Raw genomic sequence first — 22012 nt, forward strand, 5'->3', positions numbered from 1 at the left:
GCGAAATTTCGTTCGTTAAGCAGGTATGCATTTCAATTTCTAATGCAAGCGATGTCCACCTCTTCGAGTACTTAAGCTCAAGGACTTGAATGAACTATTTTTTATCAGCCACAGGTGATTTTTATAAGTTCTGTATATTACAAGAAGACGCAGATGCCATATGTATGCGCGGGACGTTCCGAATGTAAGTACCTGCCGTGGTTGCTTAGTGGCTATGGTATTGGGCTGCTAAGCACGAGGTAGCGGGACCGAATCCCACCCATGGCGACCGCATTTCGATGAGGGCGAAAACACCCGTGTACTTAGCTGCACGTTACAGAACACCAGGTCATCCAAATTTTCTGAGCCCCTCACTACGGCATGCATCATAATCATTTCGGGGTTTCGGCACGTAATATCCCATATTTGAATTTAATTTTTCCGACTGCGAGACCTTCGATTCCACCATGGTGCTTCACTCAGCCAAAAATCAACCTCACAATACCTGGCATCACAAAAAGAGCTGATCTTTCATCACCAGGCCTTCAACAGCTCAGCCTACTATTTCTGTACGAGAACTGCAGTGACACTACGCATATATTCACTAATAGATCGGCCCTGCCAAACAGCTCCGCGGCGGCAGTCGTGATACCAGCGAACGTTACAACAATGAAATTTAAGACGACTCTCGCGGCAACATCGACGGCAGCAGAGCTCGCAGCGCTCTTTACTGCCTTTCATTACATTGGTGATGAACCGCCACACAAGTGGACGATGTTCTGCGATTCAAAGGCGCTATTGCAGCCTCTACTGTCACCTTTACGACGCGGACCGCTCGAACAGCTTCGCATTACATAGTTCGCATTACAGAGACGTTACATCCTATAAGTGATGCAGGCCGTAAAATAACTTTCCAATGGCTTAAATGTCACTGTGGGATTATCGGCAAATAACGGGCCGATCAAGCTGCCCGTTCAGCCCATACTGAGGAGCACCACGTACCCATTCCACTTTCTAGAACTGACGCAGCACGGAATCTCCGCCTGCTTGCTCGGCAATGCACCACGTCGCAATGGAATGAGGCACATTTAAGAAATTCTCGACTGTACTTCCATGATCCCACATTAAGTCTTCGAGCACCATCACAGCTTCACCGTGGAGACGCCACGCTTTTGTATCGACCGTGGTTGGGCATTGCCTTTACCAAAGCCTATGCGTTCCACATAGGGACGACCGACACCGCAACCTGTGACCACTGCGGCCATGAAGAATGGTTTGGCAATATGTTGTACGCATGCCCGCAGTACAGTTCACAGAGGGAATGCCTCCGCCACGAACTTGAACAACTGGACGACCAACTGCAATCGGAAAAATGAATTCTACATCATCGAAAGGACCTAACGTCACAGAAGAAGGCCGTGCAAACGCTATCGCGCTTTTTGCGATCTACCGGCCTTTGTGAACGTCTTTAACTGGAAAGCCTTTTGTGTGTGTGTGTGTGTGTCTCCGTGTCTGTGTTTTTTTTTTTTTACGCTTTCCCCTCTGTCGTCTTTCTCACCCCTATCTCCCATCCCCAGTTTAGGGTAGCAAACCGGAGGCTTATATCTGGCTAACCTCCCTGCCTTTCCTCTTCATCTCTCTTTCTCTCTCTCTGTCCGAAAGTAAGCTTCATCATTTTTTTGAGAGGATGGTACACCATGTGAAACAAACAATCGCGACAATAATCGCCAACGACTGAAGGAGCGTCAGTGGAGGAGGAATTACGCATGCACAGAGCGCCGAAGATGAGAGAGTAGCAGCAGACCGGCGTGCCCTAGGTTAATCGAGTACAAACCACGATGGCAGACACACAGGGTCTGATAACCTGGTCTCCAGTGCAAGTGAGTGCTGTTACCCGGTACTAATGGGCACGTGGGACCAATGTGTCCATCATCCATTAACGCCTACAGATCGTGTATTGTGAAAAGTCATGTGTCAGGCCTTGCATCGCAGGGCAGCGATTTTTACCAGACTGGTTTTTACAAAATGATTGCTACTATTAATGTCTCATTGTTGGTGGCGACTATGTGTCAAAATAGTGCAAGGTGTATAGCTCGTGACGCCATGGTGTAGTATATTTTGGCAATGAAGTTTTCGCGTGAAAATGAAGGACGAAAGTTACTTTCGGAACATCCTTCGTAGCAGTGAAAAATGGCCTTTTTCCATGGCCGCTGCCATACAGTAGGCCACACTTCGTTATTTTACCCCCAGTCATGAATTGTTATGTCAGTTAGTGGCTGATATTCATCGATACACGCCGTGGTTGCTTAGTGGCTTTCGTGTCACGCTGCGAAGCGCTAGGTCGCAGTATCAAATCCCGGCCACAGCGACCGCACATCGATGGGAGCGAAATGCGAAAACATCCGTGTACTTAGACTTGGGTGCTCGTTAAAGAACTTCAGGCCCTCTAAATTCATTCGAAGTCCCACACTACGGCGTGCCTCATCATGAGATCGTGGTTTTGGCCCGCAAAATCCCATAGTGTATTTTTAAAATTTAATCTTCACCGATTCAATGGCCTGCATGTGGGGTGTATCGTATATAAGTTATATAGCTCTTTGTGCGCCCAATCAAGCTAGGGAGTTTAAAACTAACGTGCATCATTGCCGCAAAGACGAGATGCGGCGATACGTGATTTTGGTGCGCCGCGCGTGCCATGACAGCTGCCGCTACGTTGCCTGTAATATCGCAATGAATTGGGGTGCCCTGTAATATGATGTTATGAAGGGGCCTTTGCTATAGTCCCAAGCTGAAGCCCTCGGAAATGATACTGAAGGGCAAAACAAAATCAGTCTGCTGGTAAAATCATTTTTCAAATATTAATGTTGAATAATTTGGAGAGAAATGTTTGATTATTAGGGCAGAAAATGAAAGCAAAACTAAAATTTGCTTAACCTCGCGCCTCAACCTCACCGGCGCTATAAGTCAGGACGTCAAGAATTTCGAACGTAGGATGTTTTGCCGCAAAGGTTTTTGTAGCCGCGTTTATTCATATAGAGACCGCTCATCAACCTGCTTTATAAAGGGGTAAAAAGGAAGAGAATAAGCATGGCTAGAATCCGTGTTCGAAGCAGCGCTTCTTCGTGAACATTAGGAGGATTGCCAAAGACTGCCAGTAGTGAACGTATGGTCAAATCCACGTCTCGTAGTGCCCAATTATGACTGCATCGATAAGCTTGGCGCGAAGGGCAGCGTGTGCCGGAGAATCCCAAATTTGGTGTTGGGCTGTTGGTTGCTTAGTGGCTATGGTGTTGGGCTGCTAAGCGCGAGGTCGCGGGATCGAACCCCGGCCACGGCGGCTGCATTTCGATGGCGGTGAAATGCGAAAACACCCTTCTGCTTAGATTTATGTGCACGTTAAATAACCCCAGGTGGTTACAATTTCCGGAGTCCCCCACTACGGTGTGTTTCACAATCAAAATGTGGTTTTGGCACGTGAAACCCTATAATTTTAATTGTTGGAGGCACAGCATCCACCAGTATTGTCAATAATGAAAACGTGGCTCTTCAGCTTATTACTGTTCTTTGTAATCTGTGATCGCGCTTGCCCCCCAAAGCATACTTTCAGCTTCTGTTTTTTATCCTACCTGTGCAGTATCTGCATGATTCGATCACGCCTAACTCATAGTGCAAAGCCTCAGTAGATGCGATGGAATAATGCCTGTCCAATTGTCAGAAAAATTCTGCCGTGAAAAGTGTTTATTACGTGCTATGCTCGCTCTTATCGTAGGCGTTCGTTGTACGCGTGCCTGTTTATGACTTCGCAATAGCTGTAGCGAATTTCCTCGTCGCCACAATCGTAGTGATTTGCTGTGTCCGGCGGTAACTAGACGTCTTTTGACTCCGTGAAGTGGTGTGAAATAAGCGCTCGCCTCATTGTGCGCTTACTTGAATAGAGCTTGAAGCGGCGCGAAGGAATTACGACATGAACAAGAAAAGCAACAGGACAGAACGGTCACTGACTGCCAAATGAATGTTTATTCGAGAAGCATCAGCGATTTACAACTTTTTGAGAATACTACAAAAACCATGAGGATCGACAGGTGTGCACACGGGAGCACTACAAGCGCAGGCGTTTATCTCACTTCAACGAATCTGAGAAATACGCAATTACGTTACCTACAACACTGTTCCGAAAAACATCCCGCATGAAGCCACTAAGCCATCTCCATTCTCCCCCGCTTGGCACACGCAGAACATCTTCAATTTAGTGCGTGGGGGCCACGTATGCTTTCAAGGACGCAGAGAGAATTTTCCTGTCCATTCAACTGCGCTCCATGATGGCGACTACAGGGCACATTCAACGCGATCCCAATGGTCGAGGGCGTACTATAAATATGTTTTATTCTACAAAAACATATAGTTGTGCGAAGTGAAAGCTCGAAGCTTGATCATTTCTTCTGGTGCTAAAAGTGAAAGGGAACCGCTACAACTTCGAATGTCCCTTTTAGATACTTTTTTGGAGTGTTACGACGATTGCTGCTGCCGGCTTTGCAATGACGCCGCATCTACTCTTTCGAGCGGCGACCCTCGCTGAGCTGTCTGCTCTTGCCATGACTTAGCATCTGAGTGAAGAGCGAGATGATGTAGCAGACACTGGCGGTCACATGTGAGCCTGTAAACTATGGACAATACATTTTTTCTTCCAGTGATAACGCTATCAGAAAAAGCCGTTTTTTTGTTGTTGTCTGGAAAATTATCAGAAATTGTGGTCCTCGGGATCTATTCCAAACAAATTGAAGTATAAGCGCAAGTAGGAGCCATACCATCTTGCTCTTCCCGCTCATGGAAAGCACTATAAAATATTCAGAGCATTCAACTCTATGAAGGTGGATGACCAGCGGAGCTGTATATATGGTGATAAATGTTGATAATACATATTTTCTGTTAAAATAAAAGACGCATACTAAAATGAATTTCATTCTTTCAAAATTTTTTTGTTGTTTTATAAAATTGCATACTCAATGCTTTTTTTGTTTTTAAGCTTCGTTTGTTTGCCTTTTTACACCTATTATTTGGTCACCAAGGTGACAATTGCTTTATGATCCCTATGATATACGGCCAGTGGCTCTGCGGCGACGCTGGAAAAGTTCATGGCCAATTTGAGGTCTATACACGACCGATAACGTGTAGTAAGCACACTGATGTTTGTGTAACATTGAATTCCGAACCTTTCCAAGAGAAACGCAACGACTGATCGATGTGCATAACGAGAACAAGGTGAAAGCGGGAGCAAACGTTTCGACAAATGGACTTGTCTTTTTCAAGGCCTTGAAAAAAATTTGCTCTAAAAAGACAAGTCCACTTGTCCAAACGTTGGCTCCGGCTTTCACCTTGTTCGCGTTTCGCACATCATCTTGAATTTCCATCTCCCTCCTTCGCCCTGTTTTCCCTGAACGAATGACCGAGACACGCCTATGTTGAAATCACCCACAATTACGATGGGCGTGAAGTCCGTAGAGGTGATCCAACCAAAGTTGCATTCGGTTGGCGTTTGCGGCGCGATCTTCGTCCGTATTACGTGCCGCCCGCCGACGCTGCGCACATTCCCGATTCCGTTCACGACGATTCTCTTCGTAGGCGTGCCGTTCTTCCGCAGTCCCCACCGCAAGCGGCTTACCCATTGCACGGGTGGGAGGGAACTGGGAAAGGACACGATTTGCCCCGTTTGATTAGAGAACCCATGACGTCAAACTGCACTCCATAATACACAGCGTCTATTCGTCTTTTACTTTATTCATTAAGATTTTTTATCACAATACGTTTTGACATTTCCCGCGATTAAACGTAGCTGACGTATACCCGGCGATACGCTTTTGCTTTATGGTTTAGCTCTGAGCTCTGGGGTGGCCGCCCTAGTTTTAGCCTACGCGCAAAACCGCCAGAACCTAGTGTACACCGGCTCCGCTGTAAAAAGTTCTTGTAAATAAGAAAGGACGAAAGGTACATTTTTATTTGTTTCACGGTGGTGAGATTATGTCTCTGAAATACTTTTAAGTGTGGCAGTATCAGTCGGAGTATCGAACTATTTCATTCGAAAGTTTAAGTCTAACCAGTTCGAGCTGCGTTTTGGACGCAGGTGCCTGCATTGAATGCTGCATTTGAAAGGTATATAAAGAGCAACATATGATGTCACGTCTATTTATTTCTTGTTGCTATAATGCTTGTTTCAATGTCAATTTATCTAGTGACAAGCTCTACAGACCATAGAAAGTGGTAGGATGTCGTGCTTTGTACTGTGGCAACGACAGGCAGCTCAAAACAGTTTTTTAAGCGGCAGTCATGTACACTTGAAACGTAGCATATTGCGTGACCTTAGCTTTATGTATTTTGTCCCGCGATCGCATCTTTTCTTTTGTTGTTTAGAAGTTATGCAAGTTTCATGCCAATAGCTCCGTACACGGCGGCGAAAGCTAGACAACGAACTTGTGACATTACTTTTCCAAAACCCGCTCGAATTTACGGGCCGGTAAAATTAGCAGTAAGTTAGGATGCCGCCAGTTATGTCTTCGCGCAAAATAGTGAAGGCTTTCTGTGGTTCAGATTTAAGAGCCAACAAACACGAACAAACATATTGTTACATGCGTGTGGTATTTGATTGTTTGAACGAGGCGCTTGGGCGCCATCACTCGAGAAAAGAAGAGAAAGAACGAACTCGGCTCGCGCTGTGAATCTAACCGGTCAGCGCTGCAACCGCTGTTGTAAATATAACCTGTATATAGTTGCTCATCTTACTGACCCGCCCTTCGCGTAACAATATTGTCGTACGAAACCTCATCTCTATATGAAGTGCTTTTATCGCGATAGCAATCATATGGACACTCCAGGCGCATTTCTGCCGTCGGCGTTGGGGACGCCGTGAGGTTCCGTACAAAGTCCAAGGGCAACAAAACCGCCGCCGCGCCCCGTATGCTGCATGTGCGAGAGGAAGCGTGCGAGGTGAGCCGGCCAACACAGCTCAATAACGTGTGCGCGAGTGAGGAAGGCCGGGCGGAAGAACACCTTCTCCTGTCGTGCGCGGGGCGCCGGGGTACGGAGAAGGAGTTGCACATTCTTCTCCGGCGGTTGCTGATACGCCACGGCCTTGCGAGCACCATATATTGAAAGCGACCTGCGACGTGGCCTAAGTTCGCGCCCACGCGGGCCTTATATTCAAAGCGATATGCGATGTTTACAAAGTGCGCGCAGTGCCTGTAGCTCCGTACGCGCTGTGTTTTCGACGGTTCGTTCGCATTGAAGCGAGGGATGCGCGAAGGTCAATTCAATCGCAGCTGCTGCCGCGATTCATCACTCCATCGTTTTGACAGCGAGTTTCCGCGCTCATCCAGTGCGATGTGTTGATGCTTACCTGGTCGCGCTTGACACCGTGCTTGGCAATTAAGATAGTAAGCCATTGTGTACAAGTTTATACGGCCGATAACATTACTATTATTACTTCGTATAGCTATCTACTAATTTGCTATCGCAATCAGTACTTCGCGTCTTGGGACGGTACTGCGACTTTTTTATTTCAATATGGAAGTGACAAAGTTGTCACGAAGAGGCTTCGAAGTGTTTGCATATGTATGCACATATGGTCCTGTGAATGTTTCCATTCTCATTTATTAAACAAATTGGGACAATATTTGCTGTTTTATTCACTCGTTTCTGTGTATGCTGGCGCAGAACGATATTTGGGAAGTGAAATACTACGTTAACTGAAAAGTGATAACAAATGGTTTTAACTTAGTGCCTGCTCCCGCGTCTTCGCTGAGTACAAAACAAGATGGCGCCACCTAATGGGTATCGTGCACTGCCCTTATTGCTTTAGTATCGCCTTCAAACACCACGGCACCCATGTGGTGGTATGAAAGCGGATCTCAGGTACTATGGCAAGTATACGAAGATTCATATGCCTGGCGCCGCTATATAAGTGGCCATCTTCGCAACAGTGCCTGCATTCGGCTGAGCACTAGGGAACATTAGGGAATGAGCTGGTTTCGTCTCAGTGAAGGTTAATGATCGCTAGCACTCACCACCAACTTGGCAAAATGTGTAGTTTTGGCCCCCATCAACTGAGATTAATGGAAACAATTAGATACCGCGCCTCAATTCGAATCTTTTGCGGTCTTCTGATGGAGGGCCGGCTTGACTTTCTTTTTTTGCATTTTAAAATAAAATGCTCAAGTATAAGTCTTGTAGGAAAATATAAGAACCAATTTTTTAAAAGATAATTGCAATTTTGACCCATACCTTTGTAGGTCACATGTTCGAACACGTCCACAAGCTGTTACATTTATTTTCTCTTCCTTCGCGTGCAATGACAGTGAAACGTATTTACAGGAAAATGTCTGCCTGTCCAGCTTAGGAGTACGACATAGGAGTACCCAGCCGTTTTTAATTTCCATTATGGAAATAGCCCACTGGACCTCAAGCTGTAGCAGCCACCACAGGTGAATGTTCCCACCATATGCTTGCACAACAGACCACGTAAACTCGTCGCTTTTGTACACACAGCCAAGGACTAAAACGATGTTTCTGCGGACTTCGTCATTTATGCTAAACACAAGCACTTCAATACCGCTATCACGTTTCCTTTTTATTAGCACAATCGTTATTTGGGGCGAAGAGTTAGGGAGTCGCCATCTGTCAGAAGCGCCTCCCTTGCGTAGTATGAGGGATCACGCGGCGCGCTCCTCATAGGTTTCGCTGACGGCACTCAATAAAAACACGACGCGGTAGCCCTCCTGGACATTTATGTAGGTACTCTCAAAACGAGGGAAGTTTTTGACTGTCAATATAATATTCTTGGGCAAACTGAAACCACAGAATCGTTTACAAACGCTATCTCTTTACCGAATACGTACAGTCAACGCCACTGCGCGCGGTCGCCGCGATGGAGTCTTCCGAACCGGCTTCTTGCATGAAAGGTAGGCAAACGCTGAGAGTAAAGGATGTGAAATATGTTCTTATAAAGGGCTGTCTGTATAACCAAATGGGGCATAACAGAATGAAGCCTTAATGCAGCGATCGCACGGGTTCGCAGCGACCGACTGCGCATGTGCATGCATATGCGAGCAGAATGTCTTGCTTTTGAGCGTTTTTTCTCCGTGCCGTGAGCTTTAGGCCGCTACATATGAGCATTTGGCGCTACACTAGCAACCATTCTTGCGTGGACGCTATCAGAACTGTTGAAAAATAATTTCTTTATAGAGACTTCGACGCCTAGGGTGACGGTGATGTGCCGTCGCGACGATTCAATATTTTTTTTTCGTCTTCTAAATTCTTGGTCATTACAATATTATTTCTCAAGTTGCGTCGCACTGTATGTTTATCGGTCTTCTGTGCGGGCGATTTCCCTCTGCTTATTTTTCGTAATCCAGTGCAATAATTCATAACACAAACGTGACCATATGCCATGCCTTTTTTTAGTGTGCGTCTTAGCGCTCCCTTTCCGTTCCAGTGAACTTGACAGTATTTAGCCTCAACAAGTTCATAAGCGAAACTGTCATGACATTAGCCGGGCAGCGGGCGCGGGCGAGCGTCTCAGTTCGCGCTTTCTGGTACTCACCGAACATCGCGCTGTGCCGGCGCCGTAGTAGAAATCTTCCTCGCGTCTGTGCTTCCTGCATACCCGAGTTGTAGCCGATGGCTGTCTGCAGGTTCTAAGTTTCGCCAGCCAAGTTTCACGCAGCTCTTTGCCCTGCGGCTACGTGTGAATAAGGCTGACACCGGGCTCCGTTCCTCACGTCCGGTACTGCGGAACCGAGCAGTAGCCTACCATGCTGCACGCCTCCAAAGGCAGCCACTACATATTATAGTACTTTCAAATGTTGTGAAGCACACACCCAAGGCAGTAAAGCCTCACCACTTAATCAGAACCGCGGCGCAGGTGGGACTTTAAGCTTTCGTTTAGAGCTCGCTTCGGCGATTCCGAAGCAGCCGACGCAGCCGCTGTGTCCACGTGATCCCTCATGCCACGTCACGCCGACGATGGCGCCAGCTTTTCCAGTGGTGGAGCTCGCCCCTAATACCTACGCCTCCCTCACGCACAACGCCTGCCTTCTTTGAGGCACCACAGATTAATAATAGTAAACGAAACTGTACCTCAATGACTGTGTTATGTACCCCTTGCTGCAAGGTGAAAACTTGTTCTTCGTTTCGCCTACGTCGATATAGCTCATGATGTACCCCAGGTTCCATCCACAAATTCCGTCGTACTGAGGAGGATACTGGTCATGGGGTGCTCCTAACCTGCAATACGAATCCCCCAGACGTGTTCTCTGTACGGAGGAAGTGAACACCAGCAAGGATAATCACAAGTACTCAGTAAGTGGTGTTAAACGTGTAATGAAACTTCGCAATTTGCCATGTCATAAATATATAAGGAATTATTATAGTTCTATCTGAAGGCAATCACCATTTCTCGCATTATATTTTTTTTACGCAGAGTAACTTCAATGGCATGTCCCAGCTCAAAAAAAAAAAAAAAATCCAAGCAGGATAGATATAAGCAGCTAAATGCAATTACAGCCCCTTTCTTATAAAGTCTTGCTACTTACCTTTTCTCCGCGGCATTTCAACATTCCAATAGACAATCGCTAAGCAAAGTCTTTACTATAACGTTATGTTCGTATTCTGTATAGTTGATGTCGAGATAGGTTGAGCTAATGGTTTCTTAATATCACATGAAGTTTCAGTAGTCCTTACGGGTTTTTCAGCTGTTGGAGTCTCCGTACGTCCATACGCACTTTTGCGACTAAACTATCAAACTGCTTATTGCGTCAGATTGCCTCCGTAGAGGATCTGAATTGTTTGTTCATTACTTGTGAAAGTAAAGCACTAACAGTTTCGAAAAATAATTTTGATGCAAGCGTATTTATTTCAGAAAGATGTCAGCGGTGCCGATGAGCTGCATTTTATGTCGGATATTGTTAGAACTATCGGAGTAGTAAAGGTTATGACAAAGGATCACTAGCGGATGCCACCAAGCGAATGTAGTATAAAAGCAATTTTATTGGAAGCGATCGCATGCGTACATCATGTAAGCAGCAGCGGCATGCAGCAGAGCCTAGGACAGTTTATGCTTTGTTTAATGCTTTGTTTAAAGCCAGTCTGGAAAATCAATTATGAAGAGGCACCGAGGCAGACTTATTGTGCGAATCCGGGGCCTAATTAACAAAGCTTTTTGTTCGCAAGTCCTCTTAATTATTGTCTCGCCGCCTTCGCTGATGCAGTGTGGAGCATTAGGATTGGGGGGTTGATTGCCTTACGAGCAATTCTATCGTAAGAACCGGTTGTGAATATAGGCCCATACTCGCAAGAACTTCCTGCGTTAGAATTGCCTAAAACAGCAAATGCCAGCCAATTCTGATGCTAGGCCACTGGCGGATCGAGAGGGGAGAAGCATGGGCACCGAGTTTTCAGCCTGCCAGAAGGGGGGGGGGGGGGGGACGAAGCTGGGGCCAATTCGTACCCTATCTTTTGTCATTCGTCCCCCCTCCCCCTCCACGCGTATGCTCCTTGGCAAGAGATATCCACAAGCGGTAGATATACGCAAATGAAACGTCCGTTTTATTTTTTTGTAATGTCGAGTGAATATGCTAAAAGGAATGACTGCACCATTTGACACTAAACAAATACATCAAGAAGAACCTGAAAAACACGCAAACTCTTCGTAGAGTTTCATAACGCCCTTAGTCAAAGTGAGAGAAAACAACGGAAACACGCGCATTTCCTCAACAAGCTAAGAATTCGAAAATTAGAAACTGATTACAAACCCTTCGTTTTTAAGAACCACTGGGCACTACAAACATTCCCACAATAAGTCAACAATTCAAAAATCAAGAATATATTTTAAACTATTCGTGTCTGAGAAACACTGGGCAGTACAAACTTTTCTACATTAAACTAACAATATAAAATCTGAAGACAGATCATGAAATCTTCGCCTTTCAAACATTTAAACGAACTACGGAACTCGATGCAAAACAAGTAGACAAGTACAGTACTCTAAGTTAGAGCTTGTGATATCAAAGCGACAAACCGGAGATTTTATGGGAGGGTATATATTAAGGCCAGGGTCTGTGATAGCTTGAATAAAGCTGGCGCATTATACTGTGAGGTTCACTGTCTCTTTACCGAAAGGCCACTTCACAAACAAGAATGTATTCCTACGCAAAGTTGAACTCTGAATAAACTCGTCCGCGATGTCACTGAGATTTATTTTGTGGGCGAGCTCTTTGTACCCATCGAGAACTGCTATCTAATTTAACGGCACTTGTCCCCGTTGTTGACTTCAGGTAGGTTTTGACGCGACGGAGGCATGAAAACGATCTCTCAGATGTGCATGAGTGGAACAATAATAGCAGTTTTCACAAGCTCAGCCATCTCGGGCAAAAGATGTCGCACCCGCTCAAAGTCATCGCCCGAAAGCATCTTTACAACATCATTAAACGTTTTTCAAGAGTGTTTTGCGCTGCCTCGCTATATCTGCGATCATACTATGGTGAACGTTGACCCGTTCAGGCTCAATATCTTGCCCGTAGAACTTCAACGTTTACGCACTGTCAACATCACCAGTCAAAATCTGTTCAACCTGTGTCATGTGCAGCCACATCTGCACATAACACATATATCTCTTGTTCATTGAGGAATCTACTGTGTTCAATAACTCACAGAACCACTGGCGGTACATGTCCTCGGCCGAAGAAAATACAGGTGGTATAGAACGGTCGGCGTACAATCGTGGAGTCTTCCTTTGCCTTGGACCAGGAGCTTCTTTCTCTTGAACATTCAGCTCCAATTCACTCGCATCTGCGCGTGTCTCGTTCCAAAATTGGCAAAATCCTTTTTTCCTAAGTCCTAATGTCGCTATAAGCGCTTTCCTTGCGTCTTCCATTTCCTTTTGATTCCCATTTACACAATCAGTTGCTATATTCACCGTCGTTTTCCCAGCTGCGGTTCCGCTCGTGGCAGCACGGTGCAGTTTCGAGGTCTCATGACTTTTAAATCTTTAACAGCTTTCTTCCAGTTAGAAAACCCATTTTGCACAAACGTCAAGCGAGAGTCCTTATCCCTGGAATTTGAAGTATTTGGAAGAAAACATTTTAATCTCACAAGCAGCGCGACATTCTTAAAGACACCTTGTCCACTGATGCGTCATACAGAAGGATATTTCCAAGCTGGTTGGTAATGTCACCCCTGGTTGGTAATGTCACCTCTGCTGTGCTTTAACACCAGGGGCTGACTCACCAACAATTCGCTACGCGTGCAGAGGCCATGGCTATAGTGACTGATGTGGAGCCTGTGCCGCTAAGGCAAAGAAGCGGACGTTGAAAGTCCCATGCCGGGTTGATTGCATGTCCATTCATCCTCTTTGGGAAGTCTGTTCTTATGGATGAGATATCTGTAGATTGTTTTTCACGGTTTCCTCAAATACTACACCAGGAAGGTAAGACAACCAAAGTGTGAAGCGCCAAAAGCGTAATCCGGGTATAAGGGGGTCAATTCATCCTGTGAAGGTGGAATGTCAGCGAAGCTGTTCTGCTCCCTAATTCGCCTCAAATGCATGGTGTGAACGTGGTTGGATAGCAAAGCCAAATGAGCGCGAGAAACAAAGCATGTTTGTTTGTAATTTGTGATTGAGCGTATTTCTTTGTTAGTTAGCACAACGAAACTTGGAAAGACTACAGTTTTACCCTAGCTGACCTAGATGTCGACATAGGGCTGCCCGTTTCACTCCCATAGAAACCCACGTATAGAAAGCGCTTGTAAATTCCATAACTTTTACGACTTCAGTTTCAAGTACCTATTTATGAAAAGTAAATGAAACTCGGCGTAATGATAGTCGTCTTCGTGGCCAATTGTAGAAATTTCCGCCGATCGTTCGTATAAAACAGTAGTTGCAGCCGTTTTCTGCAGAGCGAAATCGCGATATAATTGGCTTTGCCGCAAGGCATTTGTGTTCGCTACGCGGAAATAGCCAGCTCAGATACGGGGGCTGGAGGTAAACAGCGTCGCTGTAGAACAAAAAAAGACCTTCCATCTTTTGTTCGTTCTAACATTGTTGCAATCTCTGCGTACAAAGAACAAATAAGTCGAGTACAGTTCAAGTTTCTTCTTTACTCCGGCAGCTTCATCGAGGTGGATACTGATTTGGCGTGGGGCGTGTCGCAGACAGACTTGCATACGACACACGGACGACACACAGAGAACATGACTTATATAACACTTCAAATACAGTAAAAGTAAACAAAAGCTTTGCACTGAGCTACCAAAGCTGACACAGCACAACAATTGATCTCAACGCTCCCACTTCACGACTTCCCATAAGCCGGGGTTGACTATTCCGCTGCTCGGAATTGTAAATAGAAAACAAATAACAACATGCAGTGCTCGTAACATCATGCAGCACTTCTCTTGTGTCCTGTCTGCATGCCTCACCTTTATTGCATAGCAACTCTCTCTGCCTCCGCCTTCACTCCTTCTCGTTTCTCTGCTGTTTCACGCTCCCTCCTCGACCGTGGCGCCGCCTACACTGCTCGAGCGTAGCAACGGCGCCAACATGCGCTCCTCGCCACTCCGTCGACGCTTCTCGAGCAAAAATGGCGCTGACGCATGGCGCGATGGCCCACGTGATGCTACAGGCCAATAGCGACGCGCCATCGGCCACAGCGCGCGAGGAGGAGGCGGCATTCTTGAAAGCGTGGCACTACTTTACGAAGCTTAAGGGGTTTTATTCTCGAACCGTCTGCACGCGCGCCCTCCGCCATCGAGGTTGCCGGGAGAGGAGGGCCTGGGCCGTGCGCGGCCTTCGAGTTTGTTCCATAAAATTGTCGTCTTTCTCCGATAGTCGCGCCGAAACCGTCCGGCGTTACCCACAGTGACCTTACAGGTCACTTCCAGAGATAACTTTGACATACCTTTCAGTGAGCAAAGCAGGAGTGACGTCGATAATTTACGGAATATGCAGCCGTCGCTTGTGGAGTCTCCAGTTTTGTTGGTCACGCTGATTCCAGATGTCGATGACGCACTCGATTTTTTGTCTCGCGGTGGATGCGATTCCGCCAGTTGGCGGCAGGTTTCAATTCAATTTCGATTGCTGTGGTTGAATGGTGTACGCAATAGCCGTGTTCTTATGTTGTTTAGGGCTGATCTTTCTCAGTATTTTTTACTCGAAGGAACGACAGCCGTTTCAAAGCGTTAGGTGAAATATTGGTGTTTGCAAAATATATGAAGACTTCACATGCGAACACAAGACCGTTGGCGTTGTGGACGCTTTTGTCCTAAAGGGGTCCGAACCACCCCTACGGCTTAGTGAAACAGCATATAATGTTCAGCGACAGTCCCTGGCATCTGTTCTAGCGCACCTTGACACTAGACCATTGCCCCTCGAAACGATTTTCACATGCCGCCGACAGAAGACATCGCAGCTGAAGGCGACGAAGGGACTACGGTTTTTGAAAGAGACGGACTTGAACAAGTGGCTGGGACATTGATATCACTGTCACAGCCGACAGTGATATCACTGTCACAATTAGGGAGCGCTCCAGCGCACCCTAATTGGAATGCGACGGTGATTGGATGTGGTCGGGGAACTCGAGTAATGCCAGGAAAAGGGTCCGTGTCTCACAGGACGATGTCGCGGTATCAAATCCCGGGCGCGGCGGCGGGATATGGATAAGCCAAAATGCAAAAACGTCTGTTTACCAAGCAATGGGTGCATGAAAAATAACACCAGGTGGGGAAAATTAATCTGGAGTCCCCCAATACAGCGTGCCGTATTATCACATCGTAGTTTTCGCACGTAATAACCATACATTTAATTAATAATTAATTTATGTATTCTATCTGAATATGCAGAATCACGTTATCCCTCTCCAGAGAGTTCTGCCCGGCGGCCATTCTGAGGGGGGGGGGGGGGGGATGTCACCCCGGCGACATGCAGTTTTCACACTTCATGCTGCGATTCTTCACACCTGTCAGCACCCCAAATTAGCCTGTCCACGCCGGACTCAAGGTCCGTACATGGCTACGCTTCTTGTCACCTGCCAGCCGCTCCAACTGGCATGACCACGCCGGGGATCGGATTCAGCGTGCATTCCCCCTACTTGCCCTGTTTGTGCCCAGTGGTGTGCGTGCGTTTCCAACTGGGCTCACCGAAAAAGGTGCCAGCTCACCGATACCATCAGCGATCCGAAAAGGGCACCAGCTCACCGATACCATCGGCGGATCGAAAGGCGCAAGCAGCTCACTGACGCCGAGATTGGTCTCCTGACGCCGGATTGCTGGAAACCATGAACAATAATGACGCCGGCATAAAAAGCGGATCCAGACGTGAGGAGGGGGACGCTCAGAAACAGATTACTCGTACATGCGAAGACGCTACCATAGTGTGCTGCGGTAGTTGGAGCCGTTTCTTAACCTAAACGATTGTTGTGCCACACCACGTTCCTATCATCGAGGTGACGGGAGCTTCCATACTACGTGCACCACGTGCACATCAGCAAGGCAATCAAGAATTCGACACGGCAGGCGACTTCAAGAAGCACCCAGCCATCTCCGCGAAGAATCAAGAATTCGACGAGGGCGACGTCACACACTGCCTTGCCTGGTTCTTGCGGACGAGAAGTCGCCAAACTGGCTCCTGCCTACGAGGAGTCGCCGAAGGGATTTAACGGAGAACCGGCCCATTGTTAGAGAGAGAGCCGCTTCCAGCCGCTCAGTCGGTCAGAGGCGCTTTTGCAACTACATGTACGCTATCATTAATTATATGTAAATATTGTATAAAATTCTTCGTTTCTTCTTCGTCTGTGGAAGGAGTCCGTCTTTCATCATCTACCCCGAAGTCACAACACCATGTACCTTTTTGAATATATTCTTTTTCCTTCGTTCTCTTAAACGTTGCTCTGAACCCTTTCTGCCGGCACCTGGCACGGCACCATCGATGTGAACTTCGTTGGCCGTATAGACTCCCGACTTCGCAACAATGGCAGGCAGCGGAGAGATTAACCTGGTTAAACTTGGGACATGCTGACCATCGCAACAAGACCTTGCAGAAAGCCGGTTCCAAATAAAAAAAAAACACAGGTAAACAATAAACAAAACACAATCTCAGCGAAATAAAAATATCACGCGTCAACATATGTGCCCACCTGCAACCAAGCACAAAAAAATCCCGCGAGCCCTGCGCCGAGACGACCTTGACGGCTGTTTCACAGACAACGTATATCATAAATAAGGTTTATCGCTTTTGTCACGCAAAAAAAAAAAAGAACCATCTGGCAAATACTACTGTGACGACCACACACAGTGATTGTGCGTTCCGTATTGAGAAGACTTGTGTAGAGTGTTCTGTGTTTTTACTGTTAAAGGACCAGTCGTTGGAGAGTTACGAACTTCGCTTATTTTTAAAGCAATTAAAAATATTCCAAGAAGGAAATCAACTTTATTGGAGGGCCTGCAGGCCACGAGAGCTTTGGGCTCTGATGGAGTGGGCGTCTCCCACGACGGAACCGGGAGGTGCGTCATTTCTTCACCGGATACCAAACTATGAGGAACGTGCCGTGTTAGTCCTCATGCCGCGTTAGCGGTGCGCCCTTAGAAGGTGGTTCCCCCTGTGCCCTCGGCCGCAACGGATTTGCACCCATCACTGGACGGAGATTTTGTGTGCAGCGTCTATTCTACGCGAACCTGCATACGTCATCATACGCTGAAGATAAGGGCTCTAACAGAAAACTAAATTTAAACTGTGAGGCGATCGCAATTGCTTTTTCGCCGTGACATCAGATTTGGTGTTGCCAGGCATGCCACAGAGTAGAGATGCCCTGTGGAGACAAATCTTGCGCCTCTTCCTACTGACTGCAGCCACATGGTGCTCGGAAATTAAACGTTCTCTTACATTTGGCCTTCCGTGAACTTTCAACGCCGACTGCGCGTACTTGGTTCACCACAGATGTGACCGAGTACACAAAACTTCACGTTCATGAATGCTCGACCGATTGGTCGGTCGACTTCGCTAATAGTACGTCGAGTATCAGGAGTCGTTGGAATTTGACCTTATGAACAATTTCAGCGTAAGCCCTTTTGGGGAAAATGGGCCCGCATGAAAAAAAATGCTATTACGTCAGAATTCTGCATAACAGAAAATTTCAGTCAATCGTGACGAAGGATATATTGTTGACGAATGCGACTACCCAGTGGAAAAGAACACTAACAAATCAAAACTTCTTTGGATTCAGCGCATGAGCTTTGCTGTATCAAAGAAATGAAAGCAGAAGTTCCACACTATTATATATATATTTCCAACACTTTCACTCCATGGGGCACTCTTTTTTTTCAGAAGTACTTGATTCCTACAAAAGCTTTGACGTTTTGCAATGCAGTCGCTTGAAGCTTCACAAGTGCCGTTCCGCAAAACTTCGGCCACAGAAGATGACTGGCAAGATTTATAAACCTCTTTCTTCGTAAGTAGTGCTTAACTGTATTGCACATCACTCATGGTGACAATATCCAAGCTGTGAGTTTTGCCGGAAAGAGACATTGAGATTCCATCGGAAGGTAGTACAACGTATGTGAAAATTAACTGGGAACCAAATAATCGTCAAAAGAGTGCAGCACATGCAACAAACTAATAGGAAGGGTTTACTGAATTTTGAGATAGATGTTCATAGGCATCGAAATTAAGTATAGCGCTTTAAATGCGTTGTGTAGGTATAACGCTTTATAGCGCAGCAAAAAAAAAAAAAAGGCAACATGGAACGATGATATTGAACGGGAAACGATACGACTAGCATACTCTCAGACTAGTAAGCGAGTACAAATTATTCGAAACATGCTGTATAGCTGAAGCTTAATTTTGTTGACGAAAGCATGCGATTGGCAGTATAAATGTATACCCGGAAGACGAAAATCATTCGCAGCAGCTTATCACTCCGTGCTATCATGATGGGGAAGGTAAGCCGTAACATTGCTGTGGTTTAAAAAATGTCCCGGCTGAAGTGTGTACTTACATGTGTCCGAATTCGTGCACACCGACCTCTAGTCCAATAAATGAGCCATAAGTATCTTCAACAATGAGAGCATTTTGTCCGTAAGTGCACATTCCTCCAATGGGCGAAACACCTGTAAGATTACAAGAGCAGATTTACTTCGCCTTTTCCCTCTTTTCTGTGAATGTAAAACTTTTCGGGCCACTTCGCATGACTTCCAAATGATATGGGCTGTTGGAGTAGTAGGCTTGACATAGTGCTACTTTACTGCACAAAACTGATACAACCACATTGACAAGACAATACAGAGCGCCGTAATCACATGCTCACGAGTTTCGTTTTTCTACTGTTCACGCAGGAAAGAGGGGGTGAGGGAGTGGGGGCTGTCGCAGCTTTGGCGGTGCGTAATCACATGTTTCCTTCACATCGGTTATGATAGGCCTTACCTAGGTTAGATAAGAGGCCCAGCGTGTCGTTGTGGAGATTCCACCATTTTACTTGAGGCATGACGTAGACGTGACGGGCGCATGATGGCAGTGATGCCAACAGTAAGCTCGCGATTGGGTTTTGTAACCTGGTGCAATATTGACGTCCTGTGCTGAAATTTGAAATATTTGCAGTGATCTTAAAGCTTTCGAACAAGGAAATGATCATCATCATCAGCCTGTTTTATGTCCACTGAAAGACGAAGGCCTCTCCCTGCGATCTCCGATTACTCACGTCTAGCGCCAACCGTTTCCGACTAGCGCCCGCGAATTTCCTAATTTCATCGCTCCACCTAGTCTGCTGTCGCCCTCGACTGCGTTTTCCTTCACGTGGTATCCATTCTGTAACCCTAATGGTCCAACGGTTATCTATCCTGCACAGGGCCCGGTTTTCATTAGTCATGTCATAAGAAACCAACAAACAATGACACCAAGGATAGGGAAAATAATCTGTAGTTCTTAACGGGAAGAGGATTCCACGAGCAGCCAGTATGGTTACCAACAGCGGAAGCAGCTGCCGTGCTCGAGGGATTGCTGGCGTTGTTCGCCGTGCTAGACGCGGAGGCCAAATTGTCGACTGCAAAAATCTGATGCTCTTGTCGTAATTGGCGTCGCTTTGGCACCACCATAAGCGTTATCAGTTTTAATGCCGTCCAGTGATGGCTCATACACTATCGCCATCAGCGAACCAGCAAAACACCATCATCACAGTCCAACCTACAAAGGACAACAATCATTAGTGCGGCCCCAGTCCAAACCTTAACAGGCTGCAGTTCCTGGCCTCCCACAACCAGCTAGGCACTCATTTTGCGGTGGAACAAACGTGAGTGGGCGGCTGTACATGGCGATTTCTTGCTGTGGACACTGGTTAAAAGGCGGTCATGGGGATTTCTAGGCATGCCTCTAAGAAGGCAACGAGGTTTAGAACTTTAGTGCACCTAGAGCATATTGGGCAACTTTCCTGGAAGCCTTCCCTGCTGCTTCTGCTGCACTATCAATCAATGTGTTACCAGGTGGTATGCCATAACATCACGACAGTTCATTGTGGGCCAGCTCCATTGTGTTTGTGGAGGTAAGACAGCCTGTGGGTTCAGTGTCAAGTGCGCAAGAGCGGGCAGCTGAAAGTATTTGTGTGGCGTGGAGCAAAAGAACGTACAGTGTAGCGGCGGTTGTGTCCAGCCCTGCGGGTCTTCAGTGCCACGAAATTACCACGTTGTCTAAGATCTTTAGTCTGCTCTGTGAATGTGAGCTGTTTTGGAGCTTACATTGACGCCAAATAATAATAGTCGACACTACTGCACACACTTCCGTTACCAAACGCTCCGCGCCCGGTGCCTGCCGGTGAGGAACCTGATACACGCATGACGTTTTGTACTGGAAAGTAACGGCGGTGCAATGTTAGAGAAATTAAGCGTACGCAAAATAACTATTAGGGTTTGGGGTGAGGCCACAAAATGTGCAAATGTTTCTTAGTGTCCTGCCTGTTGTGGCCTCCACACCATTTTTCCACACTCTCCACTTTTCTCCGCAACAGTTTTTTATGCAATCAGTGCAGCGTTTATTATGCCGGGCTGCCATGAAACACTGCCTAATGTCAACCAGGAAACTCATGTGTTTTAACGAGTCCTTTCAGTTACTACAGTATTTCCTTCGGGCTGAGCCATGCCTTTTGTCACACGCCAGTAGGGACTCCAGAAAGATATATAGATAGGTTCTGACACTGTCGTGCGTTTGTGAGTAACAGTGAGTGTTTCTACCGTTTCAAGACGTGCACGTGTGAAGAGTGTACGCTGTATATGCTTCCCTAAATCCCGCTATTCCAAGCCACTGATGTTGCGAGGTGCCAGTTTGTTGCCATGTAGCGACAAATCGGCATTGATGCGTATGGGCCTTCATTAGATATCGAGATGGATCTCAAGACAACCGCCACGATCACGGTCAAACTTTTCTGTCATGGCTATTTGCACACAAGCTAAAGACTCGTGAAAGGGCCAAGCAGATCAGGTAGTGCCGTCAGTTTTGCCTGAGGCGGACAGCCTGGGCGTCGCCACGACATTATTTTTGATTCATCCTGATAGCGAAAGTATGTGGAAGGCCTAGCCGAAAATGGCAGCTTCGGTTACAAAAATGTTCACTTGTTCTTTTTCCGTATAGGTTATGTTGCAGTACGGCGGCTAATCGACGTTACTGACGCGTTCTCTGCCCACCGTCGGCTGGACTTCAGGAAACCTAACTTCTGCCATGACGGTTGACACTAGCACCGCACTGAGAATTGAAAGGTGACTGCCGGTAACTCAGTCCTTGTCCTGGATGCACTGGTTTACTTGCAATTGGTGTCGTGATAGGGGGAGCGATGGCAGCACGATTTCTCCACGGATGCTATCCATAGCGCACACACGCACACAAAATATATTTGAAGGTTGAAGAGGGCCCATGCCTGCAAACCATAAATTTTAAAAGAATAAAAGGGGACACTTGATAGCGATTAAAACGTCTGTATCTAGACAAGTGGCACGTAATATACACAACCTGGTGCGG

The 22012-nt window shown here is 46.6% G+C and overlaps 1 protein-coding gene across 2 annotated transcripts in view; it reads right to left on the bottom strand.

Moving 5' to 3' along the window:
- The window catches only part of LOC126527826 (A disintegrin and metalloproteinase with thrombospondin motifs like), a 104039-nt gene that overhangs the window by 42394 nt on the left and 39633 nt on the right, over positions 1 to 22012 (bottom strand). For both annotated transcript variants that reach the window (XM_055069242.1, XM_055069243.1), the window contains exons 5-6: positions 19011 to 19122; positions 10105 to 10251 (exon numbers count right to left, since the gene is read on the bottom strand). In XM_055069242.1, the coding sequence (XP_054925217.1) occupies positions 10105 to 10251; positions 19011 to 19122 (259 nt within the window). The remainder of the gene's footprint in view (positions 1 to 10104; positions 10252 to 19010; positions 19123 to 22012) is intronic.

The sequence above is a fragment of the Dermacentor andersoni genome, chromosome 9 (genome assembly GCF_023375885.2).
Source record: "Dermacentor andersoni chromosome 9, qqDerAnde1_hic_scaffold, whole genome shotgun sequence".
Lineage (NCBI taxonomy): Eukaryota > Metazoa > Arthropoda > Arachnida > Ixodida > Ixodidae > Dermacentor > Dermacentor andersoni.